General features: G+C 57.2%; 1 protein-coding gene across 1 annotated transcript in view; it reads right to left on the bottom strand.

Annotated features, from left to right (window-relative positions):
- The window catches only part of MYH9 (myosin heavy chain 9), an 89,464-nt gene that overhangs the window by 24,517 nt on the left and 45,929 nt on the right, over nucleotides 1–19,018 (bottom strand). Inside the window, exons 4-15 of the mRNA XM_046011458.1 lie at nucleotides 16,816–16,843; nucleotides 15,924–16,017; nucleotides 11,642–11,734; nucleotides 11,160–11,223; nucleotides 10,542–10,640; nucleotides 10,038–10,181; nucleotides 8,953–9,048; nucleotides 7,786–7,904; nucleotides 6,070–6,222; nucleotides 4,916–5,089; nucleotides 3,207–3,380; nucleotides 1,199–1,313 (exon numbers count right to left, since the gene is read on the bottom strand). Of these exons, the coding sequence (XP_045867414.1) occupies nucleotides 1,199–1,313; nucleotides 3,207–3,380; nucleotides 4,916–5,089; nucleotides 6,070–6,222; nucleotides 7,786–7,904; nucleotides 8,953–9,048; nucleotides 10,038–10,181; nucleotides 10,542–10,640; nucleotides 11,160–11,223; nucleotides 11,642–11,734; nucleotides 15,924–16,017; nucleotides 16,816–16,843 (1,353 nt within the window). The remainder of the gene's footprint in view (nucleotides 1–1,198; nucleotides 1,314–3,206; nucleotides 3,381–4,915; nucleotides 5,090–6,069; nucleotides 6,223–7,785; nucleotides 7,905–8,952; nucleotides 9,049–10,037; nucleotides 10,182–10,541; nucleotides 10,641–11,159; nucleotides 11,224–11,641; nucleotides 11,735–15,923; nucleotides 16,018–16,815; nucleotides 16,844–19,018) is intronic.

Genomic DNA, 19,018 nt, shown 5'->3' with positions numbered 1-19,018 from the left:
AGTGGGTTAAGCCTCTGCCTTTGGATCAGGTCATGATTCCAGCGTCCTGGGATCGAGCCTCACATCGGGCTCTCTACTCGGCTGGGAGCCTGCTTCCCCTTCTCTCTCTGCCTGCCCCTCTGCCTACTTGTGATCTCTCTCTGTCAAACAAATAAACTTTTTAAAAATCTTTAAAAAAAAAAAAAAAAAAAAGCCGAGGACTCTGAGACAAAGTCTGTTTCCCACTCCTCTGTGGGCAGAGCTCTAGGGTTTCTCTGAAGACATTAGCAGGGGCAAGGGCAGACCCGCAAACCAGTCCATCAAAGTGTGAGGCATTCTGGACCTCGCGTACCCAGGGCCCACCTCACTAGCTACCAAAGGCTTCCTGAGAGTGGGAGGCTTGTGAAGGCCGCTCAGGGTGCTCAGAGGAAGGGTGAATGTGCCCCCACGGAAACCGGCCATTTCAGGGAAGCATGTCCTGCGCCCTGGAGGCCAGGCCCAGAAGGAGCAGGCCCTTGCCAAGAGTGCTGAACTAAAGCACAGAGACTCTTTGCGCGCGCACGTGCGCGCGCGCGCACACACACACACACACACACACACACAGTAGGACACGCAACCCCTGAACCTCATGCTGAGATGCCCACAGCCATCCAAGCAGCAAGACAGCACCCCCTTTGGAGAGGGGGCAGTTCTTAAGAAGAATATGGATTTTTATGCTGGTTTTCCCCCCTTTCCAAGATCGAGGTAGACAGACTGCCCACAAGTGGGGGGCAGAGCGGGGACAGGGATGGTCAGGCAGGAAGAGCCAAGGGGCAGGAACACTCAGCAGAAGCGTGTCACACCGCACACGAGGGCCAGCCCCCGGGGGGGCAGTCACCTGGTTCTAGGTGGAGAAGGGGAAAGCGCTGATAGAAATAGGCCCTCTGAGTGCTCTGTAGTTCTGCAACAGAGAGGTTAAAGCAAAACCAGGCAGAGGGAGAGGAGGAGTCGACAGAAGCAAGGAAGAAGAATTCCAGAGCCACCGGCCTGCCACGGAGAGGTGGAACCGCAGAAGGGTGCGTGATGGGGGACCCGCGTGCAGGGGATCTGGGCCGCGGTGGCACTCCCTCGGGCGCAGGCCCAGCCCTCGTCCCAAGACTGGGGCGAAGGCAGGCCAACCGAGGCCAGCCGAGGCCAGCCGTGCCACGGGGAGGAAGGGGGCGGGGGGCAAAGGGCGTACCATCCTTCCACAGCTCCGAGACGAACTTGTCAGAGGACTGGTGCAGAAGCGTGGCGATGTTGTCATTCAGTGGGTCCATGTTCTTCATCAGCCACTCGTCGGCCTTGTAGTCCACCTGTGAGAGTTGGGGGCCCGGGTCACAGGCTGCTCTGGGGACACAGGTGCTTGGAAGCCAGCCAGCCCCATGGGTGAAGAAGTTTAAGAACGTGAACACCCCTTGACCTGGTATTTCATTCCCCAAGAAAGGAGGGAGTGAGGAGGGTGGCAAGGCCGCAGCAGGACGTTCTCGGCACTGGGACGGGCAACAACGAGAAAACTACCCACAACACGAATATCCAGCACCGGGGGACTGGCTGAGAAATTTAGGTTGTGGCAATATAATGGAATACCTATTTATTTATTTGGTGACGTAAGTATAAAGAAAAAAAAATTTCCTTTAATTAACAGGGCAAGGATTTTTGCTTTATCTTTTCAGGACACCTGAGTTTTCCCTGAGCTCATATTATTATTTTCTGAAATACATCCTTAAATCCACTGTACTTCCACAGCAAAGACCCCAGAACGATACCCAGCGCAGGCCGCCTCAGCCTCCCTCTTCCGAGCCCACAGCATGGCGCAGAGGTGACCACTGTCCTGGGGCCAGCACTCTTCTACCGCCCTCCTGGAGGCTCCCCCACAGGCGCCCATCGACCGTGCGGTGTGTGATGCTGGCTTCCTGCTACCTCCAAGGAGGCGTCGAAGCCCCCGAGACCGCGCCCTGGTCGCCCCGCACAGCCAGCACGCCTGCAGCCCAGGCGTGGATGCGCACGGCCAGGTTCGCCGTTCAGGGGCACCGGCGGGCTTTCCGGTGTGACTGGTTTTTGGCGTGAAAAAGCCCTGTGTGTGGCTCTACACGGGCATTTCTGACAAAGACAGAAGTGGGAACGCAGGCTCGGGGACGTTACCGTAGGTAACTAGAGAAACAGCACTGGTAGTTCGGGGTTTTTTGGTTTTTTTTTTAATGGGTGTTTTTAAAGTCACGAGCTGTGTGCCTCAGCAGCCACAGGAAGCAGACAAGCTGAAGGCTGGGCCACGGGCTGCCCCCACAACCGCACCCTGACCAGCAGGCGGGGACCAGGTGCCCCTGGGGGGCAGAGCCGTGAGAGCTTCAAGGCCGGCCTGGCCCAACTCACCCCGTGTTCTGGCTGCACCTGTTAGAGGAACTTCCAGCAAGAACACAGAACTTGCTGAAACCAGCGTTATTCCAAGTCCAGAGCGGTGTGCACTCAGGACAGCCCCCCTCAGGGCGGGACGAGAGCAGTTTTGCCATTTTGTGGCTGGGCAGCCTCAGCCGTTAACAGAGCTGTCACCCCCAGCGGCGGCTCTCCACCAGGGCCACTGTGCCCAGCCCACGTGTGGCAACGTCTAGAGACCTTCTGGTCACACACAGGGAGGGTGCTAGTGACCTCTGGTGGGCAGAAGCCAGGAGTGCTGCTGAACATTCCCCAACACACACGACAGGCGCAGACACCGCAGACAGTGCCGCCCGAGAGGCCAGGCATGCGAAGGCCGAGCCGCAGCCAGCACAAGGCTGCACCAGCTCACTGAACACACCTCACTCCGCACAGCAGGGTTTACTGATTTTCCAGATGAGGCGACCACGGCTCAGAGAGGTTAACTGACCCAAAGTCCACCAATGACGACTGGCAGGCTCTCATTCAAACTCAGCATCTGCCTATAGCAAAGATCTCCCTTCCACGCTCAGAAAATGCATCTAACGACCAGACCACTGAGTACTAGTCCGAGCGCCGTCCAGGCGGGCTGTGAGCTCCCGGTACAACGGTGCACAGCACGGGGCTCCGCCACCTGGGAGAGCCACGGGGATGCCAATCCCTGCCACGACAGACCCGCCGGCCGGGCCCTGTCCCCCAGCTTGCCCCCAGAGCTGCTCCGCCCCGTGGCGTAGACAGAATCATCTCCCCCCCCCCACCCCCCCTGCCGCAGGTGCAGCCGTGCGACCTCGCCTCACCTTGCCTGCATAGTGCATGATGCAGAAGTCAGCTCTGTCCTTCAGCTGCTTCGGCTTCTGCAGCTTCGGGTGGCCGCCCTGTTCCTGCACCACCTTCTCCACGAAGCTCTTGTCGGTGGCTTTAGGGAACCAGCACTCCTCGTCCAGCAGGGCCAGGATGCCAGGGGGCCCTGCCTGGGAAAAACGCAGCAGCCCACAGGTGAGTACGACCTGGGGACCCACCCCACCCCTACCCTTCACGAGAAGCCCCAGTCTCAGCAGAAGGTGGTGACAGCTGCCCCCACAGAGGGGGTGAAAGGAAGCATCAGCAGAACTCAACTCGGGAACTCCAGCCTGAGGCGCCCATTTGGCTCAGGGGATACGGCACATGACTCTTGACCTCAGGGTTATGAGTTCGGGCCCCACACTGGGTACCAGGCCCACTTAAAAAAATATCTAATTTTGGGGTGCCTGGGTGGCTCAGTGGGTTAAGCCGCTGCCTTCAGCTCACAGGGTCCTGGGATCGAGTCCCACATCGGGCTCTCTGCTCAGCGGAGAGCCTGCTTCCCTTCCCCTCTCTCTGCCTGCCTCTCTTGTGATTTCTCTCTGTCAAATAAATAAATAAAAAATCTTAAAAAAAAAAAAATCTAATTTAAAAAAGAAACTTCTGAGGTCTAGGCTGTGGCCGACACACTTTAACCAGATGATTCATCAGAGTCCGTGCCCTGGAAATCACATGGTGGGTTTGACAGGTGTGCAGCATGACCCGCACGCCCGGGGCACTGTCCTCTACAGGCGCCTGCCCCCCCGAAGCCACTTGGGAGACACTGCCCCCCATAATGCGCATGTACCCCACGTGGCGAGAGCCCTGGCAACACGCTGGATTGACAAGGAGAACTAAAATGCTGTGGAGCTTGGCTAAGCGGACTCCAAGGCAGATGAGGTCCTGCTCACTGAAAACCTCAACTGATTTAAGAAAAACTCATCACGAAAGTAAAATGCTTGACAGTAGACTCAGGAATCGTTTCAACCCCTGTCCCCGCCTTAACACTTCCAAATGCACAAGGTCCCTCCCAGGTCCTCCAGCAACTGGCATGTCAGGGTGACTCCAGCTGTACCCATTTCCAGCAGCTCAGGACTCTGGGAACGAGAGAGAACCCAGAAGAAGAAACGGCCTGGGCTCCATGAAGGAGCACATCCTGCCCAACCTAAAACACAAGCAGGCGACCCCAGATGCTCTCCAGCTACTGCTGCCCACCCACGGCCAATGCCGGGGGCCGGCAGCTCTGGTGCGGAGTTAGTCCTAAGAGGGGCGGGGGCAGATTCAGTACCTGCAACGGAAGCGCATTCAACACCCTGGCTCTGCCCGTGGCACGGGGCAGCAGAAGCACCTGGGGACAGGATGCTACGGCATAAAAGCACGCCTGTTTCTCTGAGACAAAGACGGGCTTGTTGAGCCCACCCCTCAGGTAAACACTGGGTGGTCTCCCAGGACAGAAGACAGGATACTTGGGCACCAGCCACAGCCCCCCACCGGTCGGCAGCCGGGTGAGGCCCCCAGGCACCAGATCCGAGCCCGCGGGCTTATTCCTGCAGGCGGCACCCACATGGAGCGGAACCAGACACAACACCTCCGCCCCATGTCAACGTGCAGCGGGAGGCGGGGCATGGGCCCCCCTCCCCGGAGGGGACGATTGACAAGCTGAGGTCAGAGCAGGTCTGGCTCTTACTGGCTTCTCGATGAGGTCGATGCAGGGCTGCAGGTCGAGACCGAAGTCAATGAAGTTCCACTCGATGCCCTCGCGCTGGTACTCCTCCTGCTCCAGGATGAACATGGTGTGGTTGAACAGCTGCTGCAGCTTCTCGTTGGTATAGTTGATGCACAGCTGCTCGAACGAGTTCAGCTGCAGGGAGAGAGCGCGACATCAGTCCGGTGCCCGCCGTCCCGCTGCCAAGCCGCAGCCCCTTGGCCAGGCATGGGGTGGGAGTTCAGGATGGACCTCCTCCGGCAGCTTGGTGCGGGCCCCCAGAGAGCCCAGACCCGCAGGTGGCCTTCCCTTATCAAACCCAGAGCAGGGATTCCTCACTACCTGGGGCCCACGGACCTTCCTAGAAGTTTGGTAAAGCCTCTCTCAGAACAGAGTTTGAAAATGAATAATAGATGGACTAATGAGAAAGGAAAACAGTTATGCTGAAATGTAATTATGAAAACACTGTGCCACACGAACACGTGGTATTTCCTTATTAACACGCACAAGCTGCGGGCTCCCTGACTTCCAGGAGGCTGAGGGAGACGGGCGTGAAGAATAGCATGTCGTCTCCACAAACTGCCATGGTGTGAAAGCGCCTGCTTCCCCCCGGAGACAGACCCTGAGCACTGCTAGGACAACTGCGCTTTGTCAATTCTGCTCAATTCCCAATTAAAAGGAAAGGCGTCACATCAACGAGATGTTAGTGACCAGCAGAGGTAAGTCCCCTGCCCACCTCCTCCCTCGGAGTTCACAGTCTCTCTCTGAAACCTGCCCGAGGCTAAGAAGCTCTGATCAACCCCAAGTGTCACTTTTCCAGCCAGACCTCAGTCTCCAGGGCCAGACACAAGGTCTCGTCCAACACTCAATGAACAGTTGCTGGAAGAATCCATCTGAGAAAGCACCTGCCTGTGCAGGCTCCCAGTGCACCCGCCAGAAGGTCCCGTTCTCGCCAGCACTGCCCGGGTGGGGGGTGGAGGGACGGGTGCTTGCTGGAGCTTAAAATACACCCAGCTGATGTGTCCTGTCTCCACGAGAGGGAGGAGCTGGCCCACTCAGACAGCCGTGGGGCCGGAGGAGAGAAGACTCCTCGCCCAGGGAGCAGGTGGCCCAGAGAGCACGGGAGGGGAGCTCACTTCAAAGATCTCGAAGCCAGCGATGTCCAGGATGCCGATGAAAGAGGCGCCCTGCCTCTTGGTCTTGTCCAGAGCCTTGTTGATGCGCAGCACCAGCCAGCGGAACATTCGCTCGTAGGTGGCCTTGGCCAAGGCCTCGATGGCAAAGTCCGCCTGGGGTCAGGAGAGGGAGGGGACACACCCAGGGGGACAGAATGTCAGATGCAAGGAGTCTCTAAACCTTGTAACCCTTTGCTCCAGTCACTCCACCCGGCACGGCTGTCCCCCAGAGAGACGGCTCTAAGGATAGGAAGAAAAGCTTCGCGCACAAGTAGGGTCACCCCAGCGTTATTTACAATGACCCAAAGCTGAAACAACTTAGGTGCCCAACAATGCACGCGTAGCATGAAGTACTCAGACATTCGCAAAGTCCTTTTTAAGATAAAGAGGGACATACGGAGGCATCTACAGAAGAGATGGTAAGACATATGAGGTCTCCTTCAAATGTGAGAGGTGGGGGAATAAGATTAATGGTGAGCCAAGACTGGCCGTGAGTCGGGAACTCTTGAAGCCGTCTGTGCAACGGGCACGTGGGGCTCATTACACTCTCTTATTCTGCAAATGCCGGAACAGTCCCGCGATAAAAAAGCCAGGGTGACAACTAAGTTTTAGAAAGAAAAAGCCTTGGGGTGCCTGAGTGGCTCGGATGGTTAAGCATCCAACCCCTGATCTCAGCTCAGGTCGCCATCTCAGGGTCGTGAGTTCAAGTCCTGCGCTGGGCTCCACCTGGGCATGGAGCCTACTTAAATAAATAAAATAAAAATTTAAGAAAAAACCTTGCAGGAAATAAAAAGCTGCCCAATACTTGTCACTGACTAGGACTGTGACAATTTTTTTTCTTTATCTAGATTTTTCTGTATTTTCTGAATCTTAAGCGTTCATACAGTAGTTTCATAATGGAAAAAAATAAAAGCTCTTTAGTTATGCGGGAAATGCAGTCGGTAGTAATTGTGCATGTTGTCTTTTGAAAACGTTCCATGCTGTGGTGGGACGGCTCTGCCAAGCATCACCCACGGGCCCACAGCCACCAGTGTGGGGTACCAGGGACGACACCCCTAGGAAAAAGGACTCATTAATGTGAACTTTGACGTATTTTTGAGAGGTGGGGTACAGCACCTCAGAGCCCCCCATCGCCAGTGGCAACAGAGGGGCCTGCCTGGGGAGGGATCCCAGCTCCCGGGGGAGGCAGACCCGCCCGCGTGGCACAGCCAAGGGAAGACACTGCTGTCCCTCACCACAAGGCAGCAGGCTGTGGGGAGACAGCAGGCTGTGAGGAGACAGCCGCTTGGCACGGGCTTGGAGGGCGGTGGGTGCTGCCGTCCGGGCACCAGAATGAGTTGTGCTAGGAACAGCGAGTTCCCCCTTCACTCTACACCAGAACAGGACAAGCCTCCACACTCGCCAATCAGTCCCCATGTCGACTCCACACAAAGGGGCACAACGTGCCCTCGGCCGTTCCCAAGCCAGGGGCCCGGGGCAGCATCCCGACTCCCTGGACCAGTTTTCTCATGTTCTCGCTGGGGATAAACACCACCCTATTCCCTGAACTGCTGGGAGGACTGAATGAGGGACCCAGGCAAGGTGCCCATCACAACAGTAGCCCAGAGCGGGCCCCCAACCAGCCACCACAGCGACCCTGCCAGGAAAGCAGCCCGAACCCCCGGCCAGAGGGCCTACCTGCTCCTTCGTCTGTGCCTTCTGGACATAGTCCCGGCCCACCTTGATGCGCGGGGTGAGGATCCCTCTGGTGAAATCTGTCACGTTGATACCCAAGAGGTGGGACACTTTCTGGGCAGCTGCAATTTTTCAAAGAGTAAGGAAGGGAAGGGTGAGAAGTTTTAATTAAACCCAAGAGAATGAATCCCTCTGCTCAACCGAGAGGCGGTAACATCGATCATTACCAGGACAACTGGCTCTGGGCCCTTCTTCAGCCCCACGCACGACGCCCAGCTCTCTCCTCAGACCCCGTGGCCACGGCCCCTCCTCACAGGGGGCCCGGGGCCGGTTCCTCTGCACAATCCTGGCCACACAGTGAGTGTGGAAGTGGGTCTTCCCCGCCAACAGGATGTGGAGGAGCAGCCCCCCAACCCCGGCCCCGGTGCTAGGGGGCGCAACAGCACACATCCCCTGGGAACATCTCATACAATCCAAACACGCATGTGTTACGTTTTCTCAGAAGCCCCAAGAAGGGCACATTAGGGCTGACAGCTTAAATGGGGTCATTTGCAGTGACTCAGGGGACGGCAGTGGCGGAGAAACAGATGTGGGGATGGCAGCGGTCCGCTGTCCTGACGTGTTCATGGGGAAGGTGCGCAGGAGATGGAGCGAGAGCAGAAATCATGGTTTTACTGACAGGGACTACCGGTTTTGGCCAGAACGACAGAGGGACACCCTGGTCCACACGACCAAGGGCTTTTCTAGCTCCTTCTGAGGCTTACTCCCTGAGGATATGCCAGGGTGACATTTGTATTTTATTAAAAGAAAGATAGATAGATACATAGATAGACAGATACAGAGCGAGGGGCACCTGGGTGGCTCAGTCAGTTAAGCATCTGCCTTTGGCTCAGGTCACGACCCCAGGGCCGTGGGATGGAGGGCTCCCCGCTCAGGGAGGACTCTGCTTCTCCCTCGGCCTCAGCCCTCCCCCATTCATGCTCTCTCTGTCAAATAAATAGCTAAAATCTTAAAAAAAAAAAAAAAAAAAAAAAAAAAAGCGACAGCCAGCCATAAATATACATAAACTGTGTATTTGGTTTGGCTGGAATTCCTGTGAGGCTTCTTCCGAGCAAATCCAAACCCAGATCGCGGGCCCTATGCTCCAGGTGACGGGACCACGAGCGTTACCTGTGTTGTCGGGCATGGACGCCTGGTCCGTGTTGCGCTCCTTCTTGAAGACGATGTTGCCAAGCTGAAGAACGCCCGAGATGACTCGCAGCAAGCCTTTAGGGGACAATCAAAGGCAGCTCAGAACCGGGGAGGGGGTGGCTGGAATAAGCCCCTGGGTGGGGCCGGTCCCTCCCCCAGGGGCCCCTGAAGAGGACAAGCCACGAGGTGGGCCCCACCACCCTGGAGAGACAGACCTTGGCTCGGGCAGCCCTAATGCTTGGGCCCGAGCTCTGTTAAAACTCCCCAAACTGGGGCACCTGGGTGGGTCAGTCGGTTGGGTGGCTGCCTTCAGCTCAGGTCATAATCCCAGGGTCCTAGGGTCGAGCCCCACATTGGGATCCCTGCTCAGCAGGGAGCCTGCTTCTCCCTCTCCCTCTGCCTGCTGCTCTGCTTACTTGTGCTCTCTCTGTGTCAAATAAGCAAAAAACCTTCAAAACAAAACAAAACAAAAACCTCCCAAAACTTCTAAATCTGGACCAAGAACATGCCTCTGGCCTCAGGGCCCACTGCCTAGTTTTATAAATGAAGTTCTATCAGACAAAACTATGCCCACCATTTACATACTGTCTATGGCTGAGCCAACGTGGTTCCAAGCCTCATGCCAGAGAACAGGGTGTACTCTCCCTCTCCCCCAATCTTTCGAAAATAAAGCCACAGGCCTTTCTATCCTCCTTCTGAGGAAACAGGAAGGCAGAGGCATGTCCCACCCCTCACCAATGCAAAGGTCCCAGCCCTGGCCCCTTCCCATATCCCACCAGGACAAAGCAGGAATGGAGACGACACCAGCCCTGAGCCGCTGAGCACCTGGCCCTATTCCCCTGGGCACGAAGGCCTGTGGGGCCGCTGGGAGCAAACAACCCTAACACTCAAGCCTGAGGTACCATTTTCCCACAATCTCAAGACCTTCCTCCCGGCCTCTACAGGACTCCCTTAGACTCAGAGCCAATGGGAACCTCTCCCCAGGCCTTCCAACGCCTCCAAGGGTGTGTGATGAGCAGCCCCCCGCCTCCCCTCCTTCAGCCACAGGAGGCCCAGTTCTGTACCCATCTGCTCCTCTTCAGGGATGCCCATAATCCTCATGGCCTCCATGGTCTCCTGGAACATGTCCTTGTCCTGCTGCCCGGGGATGGTGACGTGCCCATTGGACAGGAAGCGGTATTTGTTGTACGGCTCCAACAGGAGGTCGGCTGAGAGGGATGGAGGGCAAAGGCGGGTCAGGGAGGTGCCGTATCCAGCACTCTAAGCAGCACTGTGACCGCCAGTATGGGACAATGGGAAGCAGCCCTCAAGGCCTGAGACGGCCCAGAACTGCAGAGTAGCCAGGAATGTTCTCCCCTTAGCATGTGAGACTGCCCTCCATGGAGCCTTGGAGAGCGCCAGGTCCCGGTGACTCACAGAGCCAGACTCCACTGCCCTGGCTTTTCTCTGGCGTGGTCAGAACAGAAGGCCAAGGCCTTGGGAGGTGGACGCTTCCATTCCCCCCCTGGAAGGTGCGGCCCGATGGGGGCCGGCAGCCCACAGGCCAGGCCGCTGGGCCCACTACTCACTCTTGAGATGCTCCCCGGCCCCGGACAGGAGGTAGTAGAAGATGTGGAAGGTCCGCTCCTCCTTGGCTTGGCGGATGGCACGCGATTTCTCCAAGAGATCTTCGCAAACGTTAAGGAACTGTGCATGCAGCAGAGAAGGCACTTTCCCTACCCCGGCCACAAGCAACTGAACCTGAGCAGGCGGCAAATGGCAAAATAAAACCAACTACCCTGGCTCTCTCCTTCGAGGGATACGGCCTATCGAACAGCAGACCTCACACTCAGAGCCCCGTCTTTGAGGAGCCCCCTCTCACACGGGAATGAGAGCAGAACTATGTCGCCAGCAAGGCGGAATGGAATGGCCACGCCGGGAGAAATCGAGTACCCCCTGCTCAGACCCCGCCCCTCCGGGAACCACACTGGATGGTCTTCATCATCCCATTCCTTTCGAGGCGCAACTTTGTCTGGCTACTAAAGAACCATACAAGTTCAGGGTCCGGGATTCAGTGAGCTGCTCACAGCACTCCTCCCAACACCGCAGAAGGCGCCCCAAAAGGCCCATAATGAGGGGGAGCTGCCGAAGCAGCTGCTCGACTCGTCCCCTCCCGACCCCAGCTAGCTGCAATTAACCAAGGATACAAGTCTCAATGTTGGCTCCAACGATATAGCCATTGACATCAAAATTGATGCGAATGAATTTGCCCTAAGGAAAGACAGAGGAAGTGATCAGAGCTCCCCCCCCGCCCCCCCGCCCCACAGCCTAAGGCACAAAAGCAAGAGACTGCCCACTTGGGAGGCCAGGGGCCCTGTGCCCACACTGCCTGAGTACTCCGGACTCAGAGGGCCAGGACACGGTCGAGAGGCGCCCAGGCCCCTTCACTGAGGCACACGAGTATCCCCCACTCCTTGAGCCGGCCCCAGCTTCTAACAGGCTGTGGGCTACAGGGACAATCAGTGGGACCAGCAGGTAACCCCCTACTCTCCCCCACTGGCCTTCTGCCACCGGGCTGAAGAAGCCATGTATGCAGAACTACACCAACTGGAGGGCAACAGGCCAGAAGGTGACATGCACCGAGCTCTGGGTGGGAGCCCGGGCCCGCAAGCTGGACACCACTACTCACAAATCGCGAGGAGTTGTCATTCTTCACCGTCTTGGCATTCCCGAAGGCCTCCAGGATGGGGTTGGCTTGCAGCAGCTGCCGCTCCAACTCGCCCTAGAAGGGAACCCAGAGGGGCAGTGAAGGCCGCGCAGCAGCTCCGGCTGCCAAACCTGCTCCGCCAGGCAGAGGAGGACGGCGTCAGAGTCGTGTCGACACACCCACCGTGCCAGGAACGGAAGCTTCCAGACGGGCTCTGGCCACGCCAGACTTGGCCTGGCCCGTGTCACTCGAGAGCAACCTTCCCACCAGGCCTTTGGAAACCTTCACTGGTTCGGACTTACTTCCCAGGACCAATCAACCCGTGTCCCTAGGTGGCTCTCCCCGCTCTCAGAGCCTGGGACAACAGCCCAGACCAACTGTGGGGGACACCTCGGGAAGCAGCACTGAGAACCAAGGAGAGGCACCATGTCTTCACACCCTCTAGGTACAAGGGCTTCTCTCTGCCCCTGTGCCTCTAAGCCCCACCTGAGATCCAACAAGGTTTTTTTTCCTTTTCGCAGGACAAGGAGACACGAACTCATTTCATCTGTGTCCTAACAAACACTGCATTTTCCTCGGTAGACCCTGTCCCACCAACCCCCAAGCCAGCAGCCAGCACGTCAGGTGTCTGAGTTGGGGGGTCAACAAGGCCCACTGTGGATCCCAAACTGCTTATCAACAACACTGATGAACTCTACTTGTGGTCTCATGGGACGCAGTGGATGACAAAACACCCCCTTACACCTTCTTAACCCTGGGTCCTCGTGAGTCTCCGGTTAGGCCAAACCGGGTGGCCCCATTTCACAGAAGAGAAAACGCAGGTCAAGGGAGCAGACATGATTTACCCGAGGTCACCCAGGACTCAATCAGCAAAGCAGGTACTGATTCAAGTCTTCTACCTCACACCTATCCGTCACCGCCACATCTCCCGCCCCGCCTCAGCCCTGCGTGGAACCCTGTCAGGTTCCATCAATTCTGGAAGCAGCCATCACCTTCTGAGCAGACCAGGTAATAACTGCCACTGGCCGAGAAGAATTCGGCTCTCGTTCACCTTAATACCCGGGCTCTCTCTACGGGGAAAGAACATCACACGGGGCCAGGCTGGCTTTTGTATCTATTAGCGAGGCTGGACTCGAGCCAGGATTTTCCGGGAACGGCTGCCTGTGAGTGATGAAAGGGAAAACTGGTAGAAGCAGGAGCTCCCAGGAGAGTCGTGAGGTTTGGGCACACCTGCTGCAGACCAGGCACGTCTGCAGAGCCCCGACGTGCCCCGAGCCAGCGCTGGAAGCCCACCCGAGGCGGGAAGGGGCCCGAGCAGGCCCTCCTCCTCCAAACAGCCATCCTTGGCTGGGGCTCTCCCCAAGGGCACGGGAGCCTTCTGTTTTCACGCCACAGAGATGAGTAAAGGAAGGTCAGCAGAGCCATGTAGAGGGGCAGGGGTCGAAGCCACTGGACACACCATCCATGTGTGCTTGGCACCAGCAGTTCCAGGACGCACCCCCCACCCCAACGCCCCAAATGGGCTGGGAGGGGCCAGCGAAGCCAGGTTTGGATGAGCACCGCTCCCCCACCCACGAGAACGTTCCTCTCAAAGCACAGGCCAGGCTGCCAGGCTGGCTGAGCCACTCCCATTCCTGTTTCCGCGGACGGATGGGAGCACGGTCCCCACCAGAGCCCGCCGCCGCCAGCCCCGACTGGGAAGCAAAGCTGAGGTCTCTGTTTTGGGACCGCACGCTGTTGCTGTGGAACGTGGGGCCGCCGGGCCAAGTAGGGAACAGCCGCTCTGAAGGCCAGAGCCAGGCTCCACGCACACAACGGTGAGGGCTAACGTCTGGGCTCTTCTTTACTGACCCACAACTGGGCACAGAAAAGACCTCTATTTTTCAACAGCATCTGCATACAATGACATGAGGAGGTCCTGCTGGTAGTCTATACTCCCCTAAGATTTGGAATCACCCATCTGGATTCCAAAGGGCTTCACTGGGTGGTGTTTCTGCCAGTGGCTTCCAACTAGTATATAAAAAACAGAGGGAGAGGGGCGCCTGGGTAGCTCAGTGGGTTAAAGCCTCTGCCTTCAGCTCAGGTCATGATCCCAGGGTCCTGGGATCGAGCCCTACATCGGGCTCTCTGCTCCGCGGGGAGCCTGCTTCCTCCTCTCTCTCTGCCTGCCTCTCTGCCTAGTTGTGATTTCTCTCTGTCAAATAAATATTTAAAGAAAAAAAAACAGAGGGAGAAAGAGGAGGGGCCAAAGGTCTCTGCTCAGGCTACGGAGGTCCAACTGGAAAGTCCCTTCCCCAAGCTGCACCTTACCAGCCTGGGTGAAGTCTGGGACATTCCGGGGGGCAGTCCTGGGACAAGTGACTGGGTCACTGCAAGGGACAGCTCTGGCCCACTGTATGCTGTGACAGGCTCCAGAACACAAGAGCCATAAACCAAGTTCAAGCGTCTTGTGCCCCAGCTGCGTATGGAAAATCGCTGTTTGGCTTCGGGCAAGGAAATCAACCCAACTGTCTGTGGCTTTTACAACGGAGGGCCTGAGCAGTAATCAGAAGCCAGAGGCAACCCATTCGTCTCTCCAGCCAGGGACAGAGTGTCTGTCAGGCACTACAACCTGAGACACAGGATGTGACAAGTTATCACTTATCACCGCACCCCAGCACGCGTCTCTGAGCAGTGTCCGGGCCCTGTAGCTTAGGCACATGGGTCTCTGTTCTTGCTCTGTCTCCCATCCTCTGGGGCAGGGACTCCAAGGTCACCCTCCAGAGACCCAGGCACATACTAGGCATTCAATAAATAGCTGGAAGCTGGATTTTACCGCAAATTCAGAGACAGGAAACCACAGCTAGAGGACTCCCAACCTCACAGTTCTGTGTTTAAGGAGAATGGAAAATGGGGGATTGGAGAGAGGGAGTGAGAAGAACTTTATTAGTTTCTAAATATAACTCCTGACGCCCCACGGAAAAAGATTCAGAATGTCTTGAGAAGTCTGGCACATGAAAGTTACTTTTGGTGCGATTCCAGAAGACTGTACTCATTAGGACATTTCTGCAGGACACACCCCAGGTCTGCATGCAAAGGGACACACACCGCTACTTACTGACACACGCTGCACACAACTCCCCAGTAAGGGGGAGCCACGGACTCCCAGGTCCCCCCGATGGCTTGAGGGGACACCTTGGGCACTTAGATTGCACAAGGAAGCTTAAGAGTGTGTGCTTGAGAGAGAGAGAGAGAGCACCACACGGGCATGCTGAAGACGAGATCACCCCAACCCTGGAAAGCTCCAATGCGGGGGGGCCTTCCAGGCGTGGCTCCTGACCGGCACAGGGGTGGCCGTGGGGGGCTGGTCATCCCCATCTGGTCCGAACGCCAAAGGCGCGGGGCTCTGGGGGAGCGGATGCCCATTCCACTGAGCCCCGGTCAGGGCTCGGCACAGAGCCTCACGGCTGCCGTGCTCACGGGAGAACTCGGGGCCCGGCCACCGTTTGTGAGAAGAGCTTCGGAGACGCAGCCCCGGACCCCCGCTCTGCAGGAGCAGACATTTGAGAGTGCACCAGAGGTCACCATGTGCCACACCCGTCCCTTCTCCCGAGACAGTCAGTGCGCCCAGCCTAAGAGAACAGGTCTAGCCGCAGAAAGTGATGATGGTGTGGAGTGAAAAGCTGCTCAGAAAAAAAATACATAATCCAAGGGCACACGATGGGCAGAACACGCATTCCCGGTGCAGAACGTGCAGTAAACGTGCAAGGCTCACCTAGCGAGGACACTGCTGAGTTCGACCAAAATCCATCAAGAGGAAGGGGGAAAAAAAGGGAAGTGAGATGACTTGCCGGTTGCCCTTCCTCTCTTCCCTGGGGGACTGTCCACCCAGAGGCATCTCAACAGCAGGGAAAAGTGGCGGGGACTCAAAAGCAGGCCTGCCCGAGAGGCTGCAAGTCTCCATCAACTCGAGAACGAAGTTTTGGAATCTCTCTTCCGACCTCGGGGGCGGAGGCCAAACAGCCATTAGCCGCCGAGGTGAGGAGCGCCGGCTTTGCAAAACGCCAGTGGTCTCCCATTTCCACAGCAACTCGGAAAGTTAGGAGGCTGGGGGAGAAGCGGACCGGCTACCACCGGGCCCACTCCTGGGACGGCCAAGCTGCAGCCGCCGCGAGAGTGGGTCCGGCCTCTGCTCCGAGCCCCGAAAACGCTCCAAACCACAGATCACTAAAGGCTCTTCCTCGGGAAGATGAGGCGCTTCCGTGGGAGGATGGCCCGCACTCACCTGGTCCTTCTTGCTCTTGTGTGAGGAGGCCACATAAGCCAGATACTGAATGACCTTCTTGGTGTTCTCTGTCTTGCCGGCTCCAGACTCACCCCTGCCAAGAGAGGCAAGGAAGTTCTCAGGGGAGACATGGCCAAATCCCTGAAGTCCGTCCCTTTCCCGACCTATGCTCCACCGCCCCCAACTCGACTGGGTGTCAGTGACGGCCCCAACCCTAGTGGCAGAAAAAGGGAAGAAGCAGATAAGTGCTAAGCTCTGGAATCCTCACTCTGGCCACTTCCCATGGCCCTCTGGAGGCCGGACAGCAAGCAGGACATGCATACACACTGCCTGCCCTGGTCACTTGGCAGCCTTTGTGTCCAAAAGTCTCAGGCATCAGTTTTAGGCTGCTGTTGACTCAGAGGTCAAAGGCACTTATGCATGTCCCTTCGAAACCACTTGGAGGAATGTTCTGTACCGTCAAGTCCCCCGGCAGGCAACGGGGTTTATTTATCTTCTTGTTGAGTTCAGAGGACCCAGGCGAGCAGCCCCGGAGCCCACAGCCGAGCAGACTGAGAAAGCCACCGTTCCGAGCCGGAAGGAACGTGCTCTGGAGGGGCCAATCCGTTCCCAACCCTGCTTTGTTGAGGACTCATGGCCCCCTCTGCTACAAACCTCCCCACACTGTCCACGGGCTTCTCTGAGGAAGGCGAGCCAGTCTTTGGCCTGAAATAAAGCTTCCCCGTGCCACGGGGCTGCGAGCAGCAAACCTACTCCCTTAGGGTCCATCCCTTGGGGAAGGGGCGGGCCTGGACTAGGAATGTTCCCTGCCAGCCCGGGTTTCGGGAGGAGACCTCCAAGCCAGAAGACACTGGGGTGACACGAGCCCCACTCCCCAGCCAGAAACACTTACGTGCACAAAATGGACTGGTCCTCTCGGTCTGAAACAAAGGAAACATCCAGGTTAACTTCTGCCTGAGACAGAAGCCTCTCCACTGGGCTTCTGAAGAGCTGCCCGTTTCGCAGGAGCAGAAAGCCCGGCCTGCTGTCCTCGCGGGGGCCCCTGCACGTGCCGACCCGGGACCTCGCTGGACGAGGGACAGGCGCAGGGGCCCGGAGCTCAGACTGCTCACCTGGTGGCCTGTCCCGCCCCTGGGAGACCACCTCGGGGAAAGCTCCCCGGAGTCTGCAGGGGCTGAGGGGGGGCCTGCCCTGGTGCTCGGAACGCGGGGTGCGGGCTGACAGAGAGAAGGCCCGTGCAGGTGCGGGAAACACCGTCCGTCCCCGTGTAAACAAGGGACGCTGGCTCAGCGGCTGGCGAGGGCTGGGCGGACAGGGCCGGCCTCGCGCAGGACGGCCCCGGGGTCCTGCGCCGCCGCCGCCACCACCACCACGACGTGTGTAGGCCCGGGTTCCTGGAGCCCCAGGCCCCCCTGTGGCGGGGAGAAGCCCCGTGCGGCGTCTGGTACGTGGGGGGTGCGCCATGCCGCCCGTCTGGGGTGGAACAGAAGCCTGTCAGCACCACAGCCTCTGACCGGTCTCTGTGACGACTTGGGTCTCGAGGCCTGGCTGTCAGGAACCTTCGGCAACGGTCTCCAGCTGTGACCCTGTCCGCAAGGACGGACACAAACAACGCAGTCTCCTCGCGCCGGAAGAAGGGCAGCGTCCACGCTCTGGGAGCTAAGTCTGACAGACGCCCGCCGACGTCTGGGAGGACCTGGGTCAGCCGGGAGGCCCACTTTCAAGCAGTAACTGCGAAGACAAACTCATTTTCCCTCTCTTCATCCTGTCCCGTGTAATACCCACAACTCCCTGAGGTCAAACCAGCCAAACCCAGGACCAGGCTACTTACTAACATCTGAGCTGCAATGAGGCACTTCCTTGCCCCCGCCCCAAAGACTTTATTTGTCCCAGAGAGAGAGAAAGAGAGAGAGAGAGCACAAGCAGGGTAAACGGCAGGCCGAGACGGAGAAGCAGGCTCCCCACTGAGCAAGGACCTGGATGCGGGACTCGATCCCAGGACCCCGGGATCACGACCCGAGGCGAAGGCAGACGCCCACCTGACCGAGCCACCCAGGAGTCCCGCGGTGAGGTATTTCAATCCCAAGTCTGGGTTTCCTTACCCATAAAATAAATATGCTACTGGTTCCCTGGCAGGATTAGCTCGGAAAACAGAAGTAACAGATGAAGTGGGCCTGGCAAGTCGAGAGAATGAATTCCACAAATGGCGGCTATTTACTTGTCTGTTGTGAAGTCCCATGGTGGGTGGTGGTGGCACGGCCAGGGCAGTGGGAGTACTAGTCAAGGAGTAACAGAGGAGTACTAGCTGCGGACTACTAGTCGAGCATTAATATGGGACTACCAGTAATGGAGTAGGACTAGGCAAAGAGTAAGAGAGGACTCCTAGGCGAGCAGTAATAGGGTACTTATCAATCAGCAATAGAGGACTAGCTGAGTAATGGAGTACTAGCTGAGAAGTAACAGAGGAGTACTAAGCAAGGAATAGTAAAAGACTACTAGTCGAGCAGTAATAGAGGAGTACTAGGCAAGGAGGAGAGGGGACTACCAGTGGGAGAGTAACAGAGGACTACTAGCTGAGGAGTAACAGAAGAGTACTAGCTGAGGAATCGTGGAGGAGTACTAGCTGAGGAGTAACAGAGGACTACTCGTCAAGCAGTAACAGAGGAGCACTAGCTGAGGAGTAACAGAAGAGTACTAGCTGAGGAATCGTGGAGGAGTACTAGCTGAGGAGTAACAGAGGACTACTCGTCAAGCAGTAACAGAGGAGCACTAGCTGAGGAGTAACAGAAGAGTACTAGCTGAGGAATCGTGGAGGAGTACTAGCTGAGGAGTAACAGAGGACTACTCGTCAAGCAGTAACAGAGGACTACTAGCTGAGGAGTAACAGAAGAGTACTAGCTGAGGAATCGTGGAGGAGTACTAGCTGAGGAGTAACAGAGGACTACTCGTCAAGCAGTAACAGAGGAGCACTAGCTGAGGAGTAACAGAAGAGTACTAGCTGAGGAATCGTGGAGGAGTACTAGCTGAGGAGTAACAGAGGACTACTCGTCAAGCAGTAACAGAGACTAGCAGAGGAGTAGTGGAGGAGGATTAGC

The sequence above is a fragment of the Meles meles genome, chromosome 7 (assembly GCF_922984935.1).
Source record: "Meles meles chromosome 7, mMelMel3.1 paternal haplotype, whole genome shotgun sequence".
NCBI lineage: Eukaryota > Metazoa > Chordata > Mammalia > Carnivora > Mustelidae > Meles > Meles meles.
This window is presented reverse-complemented; position numbering and strand designations above follow the sequence as displayed.